Genomic DNA, 18,642 nt, shown 5'->3' on the forward strand with positions numbered 1-18,642 from the left:
GCTCCTATTGTTTGTTAGACATGTTTTGTTATATTTAGTGATATGAAACAAAAGAAAAATGTGCTTAATCACAGCTAATTCATGATTACGAAAGGTGGCAATTCTATTTTCACATCACCTACCTACCTAATTAAAGAGGGTAGGTTGTGATATTGGAATTTGTCTGTTGATCTTAGACATTGACTAACAGGTAAAGGCAGATGGAATATTTGGAAAGATTAAGGAAATGCAACAAATTAAGATTATTTGTATTATTTGTCTCTTGAAATAGCTGAAGAGGTTTCTTGGTGTGTGTTAGACCTTGTTTCATGTATTGTTTACTATTTACATTTAAAGCCGGAACAGTTTTAACACTCGAGTTTCTGATTGGCTTACTGAAGGGGTTGACTTGAGAACGCGCATGCGCTGTACAGTTGGAAGATGGTCGTTTTGTCAGAGTGAGGAGAAGCCCGAAAGGTGAGTTGTCTTTTCTCTCGTCTTTTAACGCCGATAAAAAAAAAAAAAAAGTGTTGTGTTGAAAAGTGTGGCAGATGTAAAACACGTGGAGTGCTACAGTCGAGTGAACTGTAAGAGTTTTTGTCGGTTTGTAAAGTTTCGCTGTTGTCCCGTCTACCGCGCTCTCCCAAGTTTTTCATAGAAGCAGTAAATGGAGGTGATTCATCTCTTTCGGAATTCCGTTTTTATCCAAGTGAACTGAAGAAAGTTCAGGGAGAAAGCGGAGCGCTTCCTCGAAGAGAACGTATTGTTTTTATTTTTCTGTAGGTTTCGAATAAAGTGGAGTGAAGTAGTTAAGTTACTCAGTGCCTGAGTAAGACATGTAACAGTCAGGGAAGCTAAGTTTTCTGTTGCATCCTTATCTTAAGGCTCCCATGAACTTCATCCAAAGTCCCTTTCGTTAGACGTTCGGCTTCAGATTAAGTATGTGGTGACCTATAAAGTTACCCATTTTGTCGTCTAATGGGAAAGCGTCTCTGTTTTATTTTATTATTTTTATTAAAAATTTTTAGCTATATTTTTTGAAAATTATATTTGTTATTAATTGAAATAGTAGTAGCCTCTAAATTAAATTATTGATTAAATTATTTACAATTTGATTACATTTACATTTTTACAATTTAATTCACTAAAGTATTTTTGAATTCGAAATGAATTGTATAAGATTGAGTCATTGATTTAATAGATAATAGTTTTTCCGGGGAGGGAGTAGACAAAAAGGAAGTGGGATAATCCAATCAGTGGGAAACTCGAGTTTTTAACTTCAGGTTGTGTGAGGATAGTAAATCTTATCTTAAAACATTAGGCTATTGTGGATATTAGATATTCATGGTGTAATAAGAAAAGAAACATATATTTTTATTACTACCTCTAACATGGCACCCACAATCCTTAAGTCTAAAGTAATAACTGGATTGTAAAGCATCTGACCTTAAGTGCACTAGTTCACAGTTCAATAATCAATGAAAGGAAATGTTCATGGTGTCTTTTTAGGTGATCGGGTATTACAGTTTAATATGGGAATAAAAGTTTTTGTACACGTTTTTCCAACATTTAGAAATCTGTCCTGATATTTGTCGTTTGCTGTTGGAACCATGGGCATTTTTTCCAACCTCGCAACTATTAGGCAAAAAAATGTAGCAGTAGTAGCTGTGGTAATTGATATTTTCACTACAGAAGTTTTGTATGTCATTAAAACGTTCACACACTCACAGTACTGGAAAATCAGGAATTGGACAGTAAATGCAAATAGGAAAATTGTCGGTGGTAGTGAGTGGTTAGCTTGTCTCTGAGGACAGCAATTTATATATCCCGATGGTTTTCTAACATCCACAGATTTGAGGATATTTCCAGGTCTGCGCTCTAATTTCAGAAGTAAGTACAGTGAGTAGCCACCAGTGCTTGTCCTTAGTTCACAACTGTCTGTTTAGTTTGTTTTGGGAGTTCTCAAAATATTCACCAATTTGTATTTGTCTGGAGAATTTTGTGTTTAAACTAGAGAGATTAATGCTTTAGAAGGGCTCGTATTTTAACTGTTTATTGTTATAAATGTTTCTTGGGGAATGCAAAAGGCACCCCAAGCAACATCTGTGTTGCTTTTGCCACGCTTTAGGGAGAACGTTTTTTTTTTCAGAAAATTGTCACAAAATCTGTGTTGTTTTAATGCTCCATAATGTATTGCATCATGCAATAATCCCCAAAAATGTTTATACTTTATGTTGAAACAATGACTGTCTTATTCAAATCGACAGCGATTATGTTTTTGTTTTTGTTTTTAAAACTAAACCAAGTAGTTCATTTGTAAAAACACAAGACAATGTTGAGACCCTGCTCCTAAAGTGAACATGTATGAACAATAAATGACTCGTACCCTAGAAACATTTCAACAATGTTTCAACCAAGGCGCTCCTTGGTCATGATGCTGTTTGTTACATAAAATCCCAGTAAAATAGAATGAAGATTTTGGTTGTAATTTGACTAAATGCTAAAAAAAAGAAAGAAAAAAAAAGGAAAATGTTTGCAAAGCTCTGTAAATTGGAAAAAAAGAAGTGTAAAACAGTGATTGATAGCTGAAGCTTTACAATATACAGTATCCATCTAATTTCCTCCATCCAGCCATCCATCCATCCATTTTCTGTTCACCCTTGTCCCTAATGGGGTCGGGGGGGTTGCTGGTGCCCATCTCCAGCTACGTTCCGGGCGAGAGGCGGGGTACACCCTGGACAGGTCGCCAGTCTGTCGCAGCTAATTTCCTCTGAGAAGTGAATAAAAAGCTCAAGTGAACGAGCCTTCTGGAAAATTCCTGACAGAATCATACGAAAGCAATATTGGATTCATAACTGTGACTGTTGTTCACGCTGCAGGGGGGTTTCTTTTATTGTTTTCACAGTACACCACAACCGACCTAGTTATAACAATCAGCTATCACTTTAAGTTATTTATGATGAATGAGGTGGTGAGCCAAACATGTAGTTGTGTTTCTATTGCACAGCCACGTGATCGGCCAGAGTTGCGGTTGTGTGTTACAGCCTCATCTCCTCATCTGCTGTTGTTTTCCTCAGAGGCCTACCTTTCTGTCGACGTCTCTAGGCAGCTTGGGCAGAGATATCCATCCTAATGTGAAACCCTTTCTGTGAGACAGCAGATCTGCTGGAGAGTCCCCCTGGCCTTTGACGGCCCAGAGAGCTGTGGTTGCGACCAGAATGTGTGTGGTCTACGTGTGAGCGTGTTTGAAAAGCTCATCAGAGGCTTTCAGAAACTGCTGGTCTAGCTGTCATGTGAGGCGACTATGTGTGTGTGCGTGCGTGTGTATGGGCGTGGGGGTGTGCGTGTGTGTGTGTGTGCTATGTGAGATAGAGGAAGCATCAGAGTGTGTGTATAAATATACTAGGACTCTCTCATAGATCACTGTATATGTGTGTTTTTACCACAGAACAGAGAAGCGTAGAGCGTCATCTCTTATGATCCGGTGTAGCTCAGCTCTGCGGACTTTTAGAACTTCGTCTTTAAGTTGTCCGACCTACCAATATGTAGGCCGACATTCACAGAGACACGCTCATCACCTTTGCGAGGCAGTGGAGCAGAATGAGAAAAAACGTTCTGAGGATCCTCAGATGAACATGGTGGCAAAATTTCCTGAGACAGTTTGTGAGTTCATAAAGTGGGGGAAAAGCTGATGGCGGAGAGGCGGTCAGGGCAACCTGGCTGGACTGGGAGGGAACAATTGCATCCTTCTCTCTGGGTAAGATTTAGACTCAGGATCTGCTCCAGATTAGTGGAAATAATCTCTGATCTCATGTTTTTGTAAGTACTGTTTCAGTTATTACAGATTTCTCTTTAAAGCCTACAAGAAGTAAAAACAGTGACTTTAAGACAAGGTTGCTTTATTTAAAAAGGCATAGGAAATGATTATGATGATTAGTATTTTGTATTAGCTATTAGCTTGTCAAGAATTACTCAATCAATAATCTTCATGTGTAGATCCTTATTTTAACTGTGTGATTTCCAAAAGGCTGCTAGGATTTTCTGTTAGAGAGGGGTAGGAAGCTCAAAAGGATCAATAAACCAACTTTGCTCCACTCAGGGATTATGTTTCATGATCAAGAGTTTAGACACCCCCCTGAAATGATTGCATCTAGGAAGCCTAACTTCATGCTTGGCTTTAAATAGCTTGAAAGCTAAATTGACAGTCTAGCAATGGACTGTCACCTGAAAGTGGACTGTCCACCTTCAAGGTGAGCTTGAAAGCGGTCAAAAGTCAAGTTCTGCTTTGTCTTTTTGAAGCTGGTAACAGTTGGATTCGTTTGCCGTGTTTGGTGAGAAAAGCCAATGTAATGACAATTATTTTTGAATTTCACCAACATGTTGTTTTCACATCTTTAAAACTGACCCATATGTTTGTGTACACTAGAACCCCGCCTAGTGAACCCTTTTACATAATCAAGTTGATGGACCAAGAAAATTACGTCAGCAGATTCTATTGTCTTGCAAAGACAAACAATTGCATGTTTTCACAGGATCGCATCTTAACACGTGTTAAGATCCAATCTTAACACGTGTTTGCTGACCTTCAGCCCATTAATCATAGTCAAAGACCTGATGCAAAGGTCAATAAGGCTTACACAAAACAATAGAAAAACCAGCTTGCAGGACATTGTGCTGTTTTGAATGAACTCTGCAGGTAGGAACTTTCTTGCTGGTATTTTTTTTTCTACTTGTGTGATTAAGCAAACAGAAATACAGCTAACCAGGTACAGACTGCAGCATTTACCAAAGAGTAGAGCAAAAACAGTTTCTTGCTTTGTCATTGCACTCGCTCTGCCTAAAAGCTCCCGCTTCTTGTTTTTTTTTCTATCTTTTTTTTGTGTGTAGTCACAAACCATGAACATTGTGGGCCAGCTAGCAGAGACCGTGTTTGTCACAGTGAAGGAGCTGTACCGCGGCCTGAACCCGGCCACCCTGACCGGAGGGATCGATGTCATCGTGGTGCGGCAGCCTGATGGGTCTTACCAATGCTCGCCGTTTCACATCCGCTTCGGGAAGCTCGGCGTGTTGCGCTCCAAAGAGAAAATTGTGAGTAAATTTTTTTATACCTTATTCTCTGCTTAAATACTCTGTCATCTCTCGTTGAACCGTATGTTGTCAATTTTAGGTCGACATTGAGATAAACGGAGAATCGGTCGACCTGCATATGAAGCTTGGAGATAATGGCGAGGCTTTCTTTGTGGAGGAAGAAGAAAACATGGACGTAAGCTGAACGACGTCAGAGACTGCTTTAGCTAAATCACACTTTCATGATGTCAAATAAAGATGTTTTTTTTTTTTTCTACTTCTCTTCTTGTTAGGTCCCAGCCTTTCTGTGCACCTCCCCAATTCCTCTTGAGGTCCCTGAGGAGACGGATGTGATCTCCGAGGGGTCCGGAGCCCGCAAGAAGAAGCGGTGGCGGAAGCACGTGCGTTATGATAATCAGCAGAGGGACGAAGCCAACTCCTCGTCAGAAGAAAGAGACAAAGATGAGGAGAGCATGAGAGACTCTGACGCTGCTCAGTGGGAGAGTCTTTCATCTCAACCACTGCTGACCAGGTCAGACAGTGAAACGTACAGATGTTGTTGAATTGGACTGAGTGAAACTCTTCACAGTGCTGCTCAAATTAAAACTACGTTATTTTAAATAAACAAAGTAATCGAATTTAAGTTGGAAAAAATGTAATTTATTGTAGAGACAAAACTTAAGAAGGGGCTTGCATGTTTGCCTTAAAGACAAGAAGCTTTCTTTGGACAACCCTGCTCAAACAGCTCATTATGAAGTTTTGAATAATTCTTTATTTATTGGTGGAAAGTTGTAGCCATGCTATAGCTGATGTTTCAGTTAAAGAAAATTGGAGTTCAGTGTATGGGAACCAGAATTTAACATTGACTTTAATCCCAGATTGAGGTGAACAAAGTTGTTAAATCTTTAACGTTTTCCATTTTACTTGTCAGTAAATCAGTGTACTACTCACTGTCTGAGGAGCCAAACGAGGAACTGGAGGCCACACAGAACAGAGACACTCATCCACATTCAGACGAAGAGCTCTCAGAGAGGTGAGAAAAGCTTCTTGCGTTCTGTTCAACAAACATTCTTGTTCGTTCTTCAGTTTTGAGAATCTCCTGTGTGTTTGCCAGTGTTTTCTTGAGTCGGCCGGATTCTCCTAAAATCGACTCTGAGGTTCTGGATGAAGCCCAGGATTTGTCTGAGCCCCAAATGCAGTGGAACTGGGGAGGATTTCCCACGGTGAAACACACCAACACAGACAGAGCTGCACATTTACGCCAGACCTGTGCTGCGGTTGGAGTTCAACCTGCTGACATGCGGTTGTCCTGTTTTTCGCAGCCCTTTGACCCAGAGAATACACCAGGAGAGCTGAAGGCCTCAACTCACTTCTTCCCCATTGAGAGACAGGATTCCTTTGACCTTGACTACGAGGTCACACCTTCCGTGATCAGCTGCGTGAAGCCACAGCCGAAGGCGGGCTCATTTTGTTTAGACAGCAGCTCTCAGCAAGCCAGCTCTTTATCTACGAAGAACAACGTTCACGACGCACTTTCCTACCGCAGCGACCATTTCATGTCATGTGTTTCTTCCGTTGACGTAGATTCTGAATGTACGGTGGAAGAGAAGGAGAAAAAAGACTCTTCCTCTGAGAGTATTGGCATTTGTCTCGACAAAAGCCAAGAAAGTGCTGAGAAAGTTAGTTCTGTAGCTGAAAGAGTTTCTGAAAATGGAACTTTGAACAAAACAGAAGAGCTGACAAAAAAGATGGCAGAATGCACACTCCAAGAATCAAGCCAGGATAGTCGAGGACAAGAGAGTGTCTCATCTGAGCAGAGAGAATCAGATTCTACATATTCTGCTCCTGACAGAGGATTAGTGCCCAGCGCTGGTGGAGAAGATGACAATACCACACTCAGAGCAACTGATGAATCACCTGAAAGCTCAGCTACTGCATCACAAGCTGCCGACACGGACACTGGGAACGACGTGGCAAAATCCTCCGAAGCATCCTCCAAGCTGGAACAACAGGACGAGAAAAAAAGTGAAGCATTTGAGCGATTAAGTTAATTCTTTAGGTTAAAGTCACAAGCCTGTTTATGCATGAGGTGGATTTGTTCCTCACGGTGCTGTGTGACTGTGTCGTAGGTAAACAGAATCATCATGGAGGCTCATCGGATATTTACCTGGATGACCTGACCGCTCTGGACCCAGAGGTGGCGGAGCTTTATTTCCCCAAAGTGTAAGATGTTTTCTGACACACTAGACACATTTTTTCAAGTTCCAACCTTGAATTGCTACATATTTTCTGTACAGAAAAAATGATATTTTGTCACCTTCCTAAAATAATGGCCTAAGTCATTTTTACCTAAAGTAATTTTGCCAAAAAATAAATAAATTACTACCGTACCTCTTTCTGAGGATAATTTAGGCAAAAAAAATCACTTTTGGCAAAAACTTATTTCAGACCTTTTTTGCAAATTTGTATGCAATAAAGCTATGACAAGATATGTTTCTAATTTGCCATTAGCTGAATGCATAACACAGCAAAGATATGGAGTATCTTAAAGCTTATTTTAACTCATCAGTCTTAGAACTATGTAACAAGCTAGTAATTCTGATACAGTAACTTGCATTAATAGCAAATGCTGAATCTAAATTACTCACTGTTGCCTGACCACAGGGAGGCAGAGGGAGCGTTAACTCAGTATGCTGAACAGGGCTCAGGTAGCCAGTCGCCTCAGTCTGTGGACATTGGAGCAGTGGACAGTGGAACAGAGTATCTGTCTGATTCTACATCGTACGTCATGGACGTCAGTATGTCCCTTTGTGGGAAAGTAGGAGACACCAGCCAGATTACCAAAGGTAGGAGTGACTGATCCAGTGTCGGGTTGTTAGCTCTGCTCATACAGTGGAGAATGACTCCATTTTATTTTTTTTTTGTGTGTTTGTTTTTCATTTTGCTTCAGAAAAGTTCACAGAGCACCTTGTGACATATCAGGATTTTATCAACAATCCAGGAATCATTCAGGATCCAAGTCTAGTCATCTGCATAAATTCTAAGTGAGTGAAATAAATAATTACACGGTTTTTAAAAGTGTATCAGTTTCCAGACTAAAGTCCTTATTTCCGTTGTTGCTTATCAGCTCTTTTACACTTTTTGCAGCTATTACAACTGGGGAGTGGCTGCTCCAATGATCCTGTCCATGACAGCATTCCAAAAACACCTACCAACGGTATTTTATTTTTTGAAACCTGACCACCAAAATTTTAAAAATTTATTATAAATTCAAACATTAAATACACCTTAGTTGTGCTTTTTAATTTTAAGCGAAGTTATAGAATATCTTAAAATTTTATAAAAACCTGCACAATAAAAATGGTGGCAGAAAGAAGGAATAATTTTCTTTCCATGTCTCATACATAAGAGTACAGTAGAGCAGCTGGTGAAGGACAAGATGTCCAAAAAGCCTGGTCGCTGGTGGTTCTCATGGAGACGCAGAGAAATGGACAACAACAAGGTAGTTGCTCAGGTCTTCATGTATATATACTGTATATGCTTGTGTGATGGATAATGGGAAGAAATGTTATATATTAGCCTGCACTGACTACACAGTTAATCGTGAAAAGGTGTGTCTTTTCTAGTTGGAGTATATTTTTCATATCAGACATAATGGTGATGAATGCTGACTGCTCTTTTCTCTTCAGCAAAAACAATTAAAGGAGGAGCAACTGGCAAGTGTTTCCTCCTCAGCCCAGTAAGTCACCTCATTACCAAGTGATTAAATAATCCTTCTCCAGGAAGCCTTGCGTCCCGTGTTCCAGCTGGTGCTGTTCTAGATAGTCCTGCTGTTGCACATCGGTTTCACTACCGCACGGCGTTGGTAGCGGTGGGAAACCCTAACGAGGATTCCTTGCATGTTTATGTTAATCTTTACTGGCTATTTTAGTTGTTCACACATGCATAAATCTTCAGTGTTGTGGGGACGTCGTCTAATTTCATCCACATCTCTTTCACTTTTTCACATTACTATGTATTTTATTTGGATTTTATCTGAAAAGGAAAATGTAATAGTGGGATATTTTTGCAACGAAATTATATACATAACGACAAATACATGAAAATTGTGTTTGAATAAAATGGTGGAAATGTTATATGCGTTTGAATGCCAAGGCACTGTACAGTTGCAAATGTTAACTTATTTGCAAGGTACACACTGTAAGTTGCTGCTGTGAAAAAGACGTTTTCGTCTCTGTATGTTTTTAGGGGCAGATGAACACAAACTGTGACTTTCCTTTGTTGTTTTCTCAGAGCTGACAATGCTTCCAGTCTTTTTTCAGAAGCCATGTCCATGACTCAGTCCTTCAGCCACATGTACCGCAAATCACTACGTCTCACTTCCAAGGAGATAGTAGGACAACCCTGACTCTTTGCCTGAAAACATCAAACATATTTAAATAAGATCTTTTTGTGCTATGATGTGTTTCTGTCTGCTCTTCTCTGCCAGGAGAGTCTAAATCTGCGTGACGGAGCCAATAAAGTGGTATTCAGTGTTACCACACAATATCAGGGCACCTGTCGCTGTGAAGCTGCTATCTACCTGTGGAACTGGAACGATCGGGTCATCATATCAGACATTGATGGAACAATCACCAAGTAGGCCAAGTTAAACACGGTTTCTTGCTATAAACCTCATCAATATTGCTTTGTGTTTTTATTCTGTAGAAAGATAAGTTTCCCTAGGTAAGCATCACCTTCCTAGATCTCTGATTCTGTAACAAATGAAATGTGACCTCCAGACAAGCCAGGCTACCAAAGATTTATTTGAACATATTGTAAAAATTCTATAGCATCAATGTATCTGAGATGCCTTATATTCTGCAGAAATGCTGTACTTAGTGAATGCTTGAAGTGGCTCCGGCTGCTGGCAACCTCTCTACTTTTTTTTTTTGTTATTTTAGTTAATAAATATTTGTCCACTGGTGTGGAATTTTCATCTCCAGTCCGTTGATCCTTAAATATGGAAACAAAATGAAATAAGATGGTAATATCATGACCAAAGTAACAATAACAACCCATCTTCACTCAAAAGAACACAGAATCCCACATCCTTAATCCCATTAAACAAACACTATAACTTTTGTGTCATTCTCATCACATTTTTGCACATGCATCATGCCTTTCTACAGCTATTGACATAAGTGTTGATATTAACCTCAAATATGAATGAAAATGTCCTTTAGAATTTGCGACCTTATCGTAATCCTTGTCTGTTTTGTTCTTTTTTTTTTTTATGACAAAATGTTTTTCTCTTCTGTTATAAGCTCCACTCTCTCTCTTCTAGGTCTGATGCGCTTGGTCATATCCTACCTCAGTTTGGAAAAGATTGGACACACAAGGGAATTGCCAAACTTTATCACAAAATACACAAGTATGTGAAATGCTGTTCCTTTGTATACGACACATGAGCGCATCAATGGAACTCAACCTGTTCGATTATCTTGACTTTTTGTTGTGCGTCCTGCTATTTGAACAATTGAAAATACATGACACATTGTGTATTTTTGATCAAATGTAATAATTAATTTTGTGAATCGCAGTTTTGGTTGCTCATTTCTTTGCAGAAATGGATACAAGTTCCTGTACTGCTCAGCGAGGGCTATCGGCATGGCTGGTATTACCAAAGACTACTTGCGGTGGGTCAACGAGCAAGGCACTGTTCTTCCTAAAGGCCCTGTACTGCTGGCTCCCAGCAGCCTCTTTTCAGCACTACACAGGTAACAGTAGCTCAAATCCTGGCAGGATTGGTCTGTATTCCTATTCGAGACCGAATTTATAACAGTATATCGACACCCTCTTAAAATAATAGCCAAAGTCATTATTTTCAAGTTTTTCAAAAAACTTCACCAAATATTGCATATATATTATCTACTTAACTCAAGAAAGTCTTTACGATGGATGACTGTTGACATCAACTCTTGCAGGGAGGTGATTGAGAAGAAGCCAGAGGTTTTTAAGGTCGCCTGTCTTAGTGACATCAGGGACTTGTTCGGATCACACAAACAACCTTTCTACGCGGCTTTCGGCAACAGGACGAATGTAAGCAATACTGAAGACTGACTCCAAATCTTGCATAATATCCATACCTCTTAGGACAAGAGGAACTGTGGTTGAGTGGTTTACATTTAATCACGATGTTGAACACAATCTTGCATATTTTGAAAAATGGTAGCTAAAATTAGGTTTACTTGTTAAAACTTTTTTCTGGTAAAGAAATAAGATTAAAGTTATGTTAACTTCTGCAATAAAGCTTATCTCTAATGCTTTTGCAGGATGTTTTTGCCTATAAGCAGGTGGGAGTGACTGAGAGTAAAATATTTACAGTCAACCCAAAAGGAGAGCTTATCCAAGAACTATCTAGAGGCAGCAAGTCTTCGTAAGTAAAAACTAAGCAATTAAATGGAAATAATAATTTTTTGTAACTTGCCGTCATACGTTCATGCAGATTAGTCAGATTTCTAACCTCCTGATTGTATTTTTTCTGCAGGTATAACCACCTGACTGGACTGGTTGAGCATTTCTTCCCCATGGTCGCTGCTGAGACCAATAACGCTGCAATTTTAGTCTGTCCTGAATATAGTAGCTTCTCTTACTGGAAGGAGCCTCTGCCCGAAGTGGACATTAGCATACTGACATAGACCAACTTCCAATGTGTGTCTAAGCCCAACATGCACGCAAAATAGACATAAATTCTCTGATTTTCTCAGGACAACCACCTTTGATAAGAACATAAAGAAGTAGTTGTTGATTTTTAATACTACACTCAGATAGATCCCAATTAAATGATTCGAGTCAAAGCGACTGAATAATTAATATCTTAAGCATTTTTAGTTTTTCAAGGTTTGTTTCCTGTTACTACATGTTTTCATAAGTATAAATCTTATTTAACCTATTACCTGATGAATCGTATTAAAACTGACAGAGAAGAACTCATCTTTAGGCATTACTTGGTGTGTTTTTTAAATTGTGAGAATGACTCAAAGATAATTTGCCTTACTTGAACCTAGAGAAGGTGTGTTTACATTAACCTTGACATGCACACACAATCTGTGTGTGTGTGTGTGAATTCATTGGACTGTATAGCATATGGAGTTTTATATCTCATTCTCCAAAGAAACCAAAAACTGCTTAAATATGCATATCAAATTAATCTTAATTATAAGATCTGTTTGATCTCATTGAGTTTATGAGTCAGTTTGTGATTATCGGTTACAGCTTTGAATTTGCACTTTACTGGAGAAAACAAAATCCTTTGGACGAAAAGCTATATTTTGAACTCGTCCAAGACTAAAGGTCACGCACCATTAGAATTTTATGTCATGCAGAAGGACCATTTAATCTGATTATCGTGAAGCTATGCCGGTCACAATTTTTTCATTGTTTCATACCAAGTTTGTAATGGCATAAAATGTACACTACACAAACGAGCATCAGATTTAAGACCAACAGTGAGTTCCACTGCAGATGTGAGTTTTGGCTGTGAACTCTTAACGGTAATGTCATGCATATTTATTATTTTGCATATTTTCTTGTCCAGCTGATCTGAAATTGAGTAGTTTTTCTGTAAATCAAATGTACAAAAAATGTGAAAGAATTTTAAACAATCTATGTTGTGCACATTGTAGTTGTGTACTTGTGTTTTTAGAGTAAATACATTTTATTTGCAATAAAACCGCTTATAAACATGTTTTTTTGTTGCTGATCATAATATACAAATGTTTTCAATCAAGACTTTGTTTTATTGAAGTGGAGAGGTTTTCTTGCTGTATTTGGCGGAGCCTGTTACTGAGTGTCCTTGTGTTTTTTAATGCATTTATTGCAAATACCATAGTGGTCAAAGGTTTTAAGATGAACAGATGTATTTTGTTTCAGAAATGTTTCATCTTTTCTGGTGTTAGATCTTTGTATCAGCTGTTTCTATGGGACATAAAAGTTAAAAACGAACCACTTTAAGTAGTTTGAATGACTTGTTGGCAAACACATCTGAATATATGCGAAGGGTTAATAGGAATAGGATCTAGGTCTTTTTTTAATGAACCTAAATATTTAAAGTTTTGATCCAAAAATAAACCACTTTCATTAGTTTCAATATCTTGTTGAGAAGCACATCTAAATGTATGCAAACGGTCAATATGAATAAGATCTGGGTAATTTTAGATATTTGATATTTAAAGTTCTCATCCATGAGCTCCTTGATTTTTATTTTTGAATTGTGGCACGTTGCTACTCTGCTTTAAAACACATTGGTGTGTCTAAGGATTAAGCTCTGCACTGGTGGTAAACTGATATGTTAGTTGAACGCTCTTTAGAAGATTTCTCAGGCACTTGTTTCTTTTTTTCGGGTTCCCTGAAGCTTTCTCCCAGAAGTTTCTGATGAGTTCAGAATTGGTTGATTTCAATACAAGCAGCAGTATCCTTGCCTGGAAAGGTCTGTTTATGCAAATTGAATTCAAATCTGTTTATTTAGACAGCGCCAATTCACCACACATGTTGTTTCACGGCACTTTATACTCAAAAACGTTTTTTATGTAATAAAACATTGACAGCAACAGTGTCTTTCTTGTGGGTAACCACACTTGACAAAAGATTTATTTTAATATTTCCTACTTCCTTTTGTTAATTTTGCAATTCACATTTTGTCTGATCACACTTCATAGCAACAAAGATCCAAAACCACCATGATGGTAGGATTTGTGAAAAGCAAGTTTATGGCAATTTTTAAAGTGAAGACAGCTCTTCACAGTGAAATACAGTTTTGGGATGCATTGTTTTGAGTTGTCTAGTCAAACAAAGGAAACAGAGGTCCCAGGTAGCCATCTTTCTAAGATGTATATGTAAATAACTAAATTAAAAGAAAAATTCAAGCAGAAATTTAAATTGAGTATCACCCCAGTTGTAGCTAATAAATGATACATCTGTTACACTGTCTCAGATTTAGTTTATTTCAGACGTTCGTGTATTTCTGTATCAGATATAAACATCACTAAGATACAAATGAAGGACATCTTTTGTGCAACTTGTACAAACAATTTAAAAATGACCCAAAATGAAGGGCGAAAAAAAACCCTTCATTTTGAGTTTGGGCAAACAGTGATGCAGTTCTTCACTCTGTTTGCACTTCAATGCATTCTTAAAAAATACAAGTAGTTGACAATAGCATACACGGAAGGGGGGGAAAGGTAAGCCAAATAAATAAGATTGCGCTAATATAAAATGAAGTCATTTCAGCCGCATGTCGTGTTGCAACATGTTGCACCTGACGGATCCGGAGACGATGAAGGTGTTTATGACTGGCGCAGTCATAAACGCGTCAGTGGGTCTCGCTTGTTTTTAACTTGACGAGGAAGAAGCGGGGTCAAAGAGAAAAGTGCCAGCAGGTACGTTTAAACCCCTGTTTTGTATAATTATTTCTCTTCAAGATTATATCTAGCTGTTGATTAAGCGCCGGTAGCCATAATACCGCTACTTGCTAAAGCTGAACAGTTCTTTGCAGCTGAACTGGTTCAACACGTCGAAGAAACTTATTCCTGTTCCCCGGAAATCGAAACTTAAGCGAAACCCGCCCTGTAAAATAAACAACGTGTCAATTTGAAATATGTAAAGACACATTTGGTTACTGCTGCAATTTCCCTCCATAGTAAGTCACATTTAATACAGCCTACACACACTGTCCTTTTAATTCGAGCAACTTTACTGGGGGTATTGCTTTTGTGCTTAGTCATGTTTTATCAGTCACCATGACTTGTGTGCAAGACGGTGTTTACTTTAGAAAACATAAAAGTCTCATCTTTAAATTTGAGTTAATTTGGCAATAGACGCACTTAAAAAAAACATCCAGGAGACAGTTTCCCATTTTTAAAAGAAGTTATATTAAAGTTTGCCTATAAATAAATAAATACAGAAGACTTAGCTAGAGAGTGTAAAACAGCTCTAAAGAGCTCACGCATCTAGAATAGCACTAGAGAGCATAAGCAACATCGAGTCGAGCAATATTTCACAATTAATCGAGTTAGTCAGAGGGAGTAAAGGTCGCCAGACACAAAGTAAATAAACTGTGTTGATAGGATGCCTTTTAACATAAACATGATCATGTGTCCAAAATACAGAAATGGCATTGAAGGCAAAAAGCTAAATTTGTCAACTAAAAGTAGTAAAATTTAATCTGCAATCATGTAAAATCAATTAAGATGTAATGCTTTCTCATAATGTTAGTCTAAATGGTTGCTTCTTGAACAAATCCAAGAGACCATAAAATGTAAATAAAAGGCCTAAGTGTAGAGACGACAGCTGCAAAGGCTCTGTTTCATATTGATTTAGGGATAACAAGCCCTGATCAGGCAGGACTGATCTTTCCCAGAATTCTAGTGGATTCTGGTTGAAGAAGGGCAGAAACATAGTCGTGTGTCACTAGTCCAGAACTTTGAACTGTTTTCTGTCTGGAACAAGCTGCCAGAGAGAGCCGTAAAGGAATGGCATGTAAAATATAGTCAAAAACTTCACATTTTCAACAAGCTCCAAAATGCTAATCACTAGAGGAATACATAACATAAGTCGTTATGTATGCCAAAAGACGTAAGATTTTTTTGAACTTGGGAAACCAACTAATTCAGAACATAATAAAAATGTCAAGGTTTTCTCCTTATTCAGCTGAAAGAAATTATACAACACCTGTGATTTTGGACATCTCAACAGTTTTTTGGGACTGAAACTTTGGAGATACATTTGTTTAGAAGATGTATCACTCTTACAATATGTAGTGAAATTACCTCATGTGTCCTCAAGTACAGCTTGGTTCCGACGTCGAGCTTGTGTGACATCTGTATGCCCCTCATGCCCCTCACGCATATATCCATTTAGATCAAAAGGAGTTGTGCATAACCATTGAGTGAATTCCATCAAACTAAATCTAGTGCTGTTAATGTTGTCTTTTGAATCTGTAGGGCGTCTGCCATGTCGGGTGACCTTTAATTAAACTTTGACTGACTGTTGGGTAAATGCCTATAATACAACACTGAACTTGTCATACCATCTCTGTTCTAGATGTGCCAGCTCCTTGCCGACCAAATCAATCACTTGTACATCTTTGGTCGTGAGTAGCAGATTTCACTCATATCACAATATTCCTTCTGCTTCCTTATATAGGTAATTATCTGTTTTGTCAGTGAATGTGTAAATACTTTTTTTTAATCTTCTGTCATGAAATTTAGATTTCCATTTACATACAGGCATGTGTTTGATTTAAACTTTGTATTTCTCTGAAGGTTTCCTGTCCCCACCATCATGTCTGTGTCTGATGGAGCAAGCTTTCCTGCAGATAAGCTCACATGTCCCATATGCCTGCAGCTGTTCTCTGAGCCCATTTCCCTTCCCTGTGGTCACACTTATTGCTTTCTCTGCCTTAAGAACATGGAAGAAGGCCTTGACCAACACAGGTGCCCAGAGTGTCAGGCTGAGTACCAGGGCACCACTGCTCTTTTGAAAAATGTAAAAATTTCCAAATTCATAGAGACCTACAAAGACACTGCTGAGAAAGGTTTTGCCCCTGCAGATCTTCCTGCTGTCATCCATGTAACATCCAAGAGTATGTGTAATTCTGCTTTGGATCAGTCAGATGGACAAAGTCAATGCTATGGAGAAGAAAACAAGACAAACAGAGGTTGTGAGACTGGCTCTGGATTCAGAGGCACTCTCTGTAATCCGATGCAAGCAAAAATCAGCAGCAAAGGCAAAATGGAAATGGATGAGCCCAAGTTTAAACTGGCATCTCAAGTCACAGAGTTACACATCAGACTAGAGATCGCAGAAGGTGTTCTGATGAAAGAAAAGGAATGGGAGCTTCAGGTGACAACTTCTAATTCTCAGTTGAGAGAGAAAATATCGACGCTGCTGGGGCAGATGAAGGACTCCCTGCAGAGCTATAGTGACCAGGTGATGCAGATGGTCGAGAAGGAGTTAGGCCCAAGTGAAGAAAGCATCCGCGCTCGAGTCGGTCAAGCGTCTGAGCTGGCGAAACAGCTGAGGCACACTGTGCTTACAGCTGAATCCCTACTGACTGAAGAGGATGAAAAAGCATTTAGTGATGAGCTTCAAAGTCTAAATGCAAACATTGTAGAGGTGCTAGAAAAACCACTGAGAGAGGACGAAGACTTTGTTGAAACAAAGGTCAACTTTGCATATGCCTGTCCCAAACTGGAAAACATGAACACTGTCCTGAGGGAACAACTTGGAGAGATTCAGCGCTCCCTTCGAAACACCTTCAACCCTTCAGAGCTGACCTTTGACCCAGAAACAGTTCACCCTAATCTCATTCTGTCAGAGGATCTGAAAACGGTAACATTCAGCACCGTGAAGCGGTCCTACACGTCCTCACCGCAGAGGTTCACCAGCTTTTACCAGGTACTCAGTGCACAAAGCTTCTCAGAAGGCGAACACTGCTGGGAGGTGGAGCTGGAAGGTTCTCCATGGATCATCGGCATGTGCTACAGTGGGAAGCTGCCACGCAGTGGGCTGCCATCCGCCCTGGAAAGCAGCCAGAGCTCCTGGTGTCTGATGTGGTTTGATAACTTGCTAACCGCTTTTGAGCAAGGTCACAGCGTGCCACTAAAGAAAACCACAGTGTCACGCAGGCTTGAGGTCAAGCTGAGCTTCAAGACACACAGGTTGAGCTTCTACAACATCAGCCCCACCAGTGGGAAGACGCATATCTACACCTTTAAGGCCAATCTGAGTGAAGCCGTGCACTTCGCCTATAGGATGATGTCAGGACACCCCAAAGGCAGAGTCACAATTTGCTCATAAATAGAAGTTTTCAAAGTCAGCAAACAGGAGCTAGGTAAATTTATCCACAAAACAAAGCTTTTTTTTTTTTTTAGTAGCTTTTCTAAGACTGATAGAAAAGTCTTAGGGCTGCTTTCACAACTGATCTTTCATCAATTTCAACAACCTGTTTATATGCACATGGTGTTTACACTTTTTTTTTTATCTTATTGGAAACAATTTTTCAGCAAATTGGTGATAATGTTTTTTGTCAGATGAAGGTGAAATGGCACCATATTTATGTACATAGCATAAATATGGTACCAAAGCATTTTGTGTAAATTAACTGGAGCTCTGACTGCTCAGTCTTACCCAAAGTTGCAGCTTTGACTTGTGGCCAAAGATGACCAAGCCACTCTGGTACACTTGGGCCACATATCATAGCTAAGCTACCTCTGTTATTATCAGATTCTTTCGTGCCACATTCTCCGGGCCCAGATATACTGCCACCACAGTGATGAAGAATCATATTGTCATCTGTAAAAGAAATCAGTAGGAAAAAGAAACGGATAAAGCAAAATCATCTGGGATATAAATATGTGGGATTGAGATTTTGATTCCTGTGCAAGATTGTGAGATCTCTGCAGTTTACATACATAATTGAGGAGTTTGTTTTTTGTTGTTTTGGCTTATGTGCAGTGTTTTAAATGTATTTTAGCAATAAATAAATCAAAATTTGCTTTGGTGTTATTCATTCAATTTCTTTTCTAATGGAATTAGCACTGTATAAAGGTTTTT

The 18,642-nt window shown here is 39.0% G+C and overlaps 2 protein-coding genes across 4 annotated transcripts; both read left to right on the forward strand.

Moving 5' to 3' along the window:
- Positions 1–365: 365 nt before the first annotated feature.
- LOC114135188 (phosphatidate phosphatase LPIN2) lies at positions 366–13,637 on the forward strand. Its single transcript, XM_028002208.1, has 20 exons — positions 366–456; positions 4,867–5,067; positions 5,147–5,242; positions 5,340–5,578; positions 5,978–6,079; positions 6,161–6,269; positions 6,369–7,071; positions 7,176–7,269; positions 7,711–7,892; positions 7,997–8,090; positions 8,194–8,263; positions 8,456–8,548; positions 8,736–8,785; positions 9,340–9,439; positions 9,536–9,684; positions 10,373–10,459; positions 10,653–10,805; positions 11,013–11,127; positions 11,361–11,464; positions 11,576–13,637. The coding sequence occupies exons 2-20, from the start codon at positions 4,876–4,878 to the stop codon at positions 11,724–11,726; spliced, it is 2,883 nt and encodes a 960-aa protein (XP_027858009.1). The 5' UTR covers positions 366–456; positions 4,867–4,875; the 3' UTR covers positions 11,727–13,637.
- Positions 13,638–14,091: 454 nt separating this feature from the next.
- On the forward strand, positions 14,092–18,583 carry trim107 (tripartite motif containing 107). 3 transcript variants are annotated; one of them, XM_028002211.1, is made up of 4 exons: positions 14,092–14,465; positions 16,129–16,177; positions 16,350–16,691; positions 16,776–18,583. In XM_028002211.1, the coding sequence occupies exons 3-4, from the start codon at positions 16,369–16,371 to the stop codon at positions 17,884–17,886; spliced, it is 1,434 nt and encodes a 477-aa protein (XP_027858012.1). In that variant the 5' UTR covers positions 14,092–14,465; positions 16,129–16,177; positions 16,350–16,368; the 3' UTR covers positions 17,887–18,583. The 3 variants fall into 3 exon arrangements, with proteins under 3 accessions (XP_027858012.1, XP_027858011.1, XP_027858010.1); XM_028002210.1 differs by having other exon boundaries at positions 14,095–14,465; positions 16,129–16,230; positions 16,350–18,583; XM_028002209.1 differs by having other exon boundaries at positions 14,095–14,465; positions 16,350–18,583.
- Positions 18,584–18,642: the final 59 nt, after the last annotated feature.

This window comes from Xiphophorus couchianus, chromosome 20, assembly GCF_001444195.1.
Source record: "Xiphophorus couchianus chromosome 20, X_couchianus-1.0, whole genome shotgun sequence".
In the NCBI taxonomy this organism is placed as follows: Eukaryota; Metazoa; Chordata; class Actinopteri; order Cyprinodontiformes; family Poeciliidae; genus Xiphophorus; species Xiphophorus couchianus.

Excerpts from the sequence above, each read along its gene's own strand:
- LOC114135188 (XM_028002208.1), top strand. The coding sequence starts at position 4,876 with ATGAACATTGTGGGCCAGCTAGCAGAGACCGTGTTTGTCACAGTGAAG. Across the intron at positions 5,243-5,339 it reads AGGAAGAAGAAAACATGGAC|GTCCCAGCCTTTCTGTGCAC; the intron begins GTAAGCTGAACG and ends TCTTCTTGTTAG. Across the intron at positions 7,893-7,996 it reads CACCAGCCAGATTACCAAAG|AAAAGTTCACAGAGCACCTT; the intron begins GTAGGAGTGACT and ends ATTTTGCTTCAG.
- trim107 (XM_028002210.1), top strand. The coding sequence starts at position 16,369 with ATGTCTGTGTCTGATGGAGCAAGCTTTCCTGCAGATAAGCTCACATGT.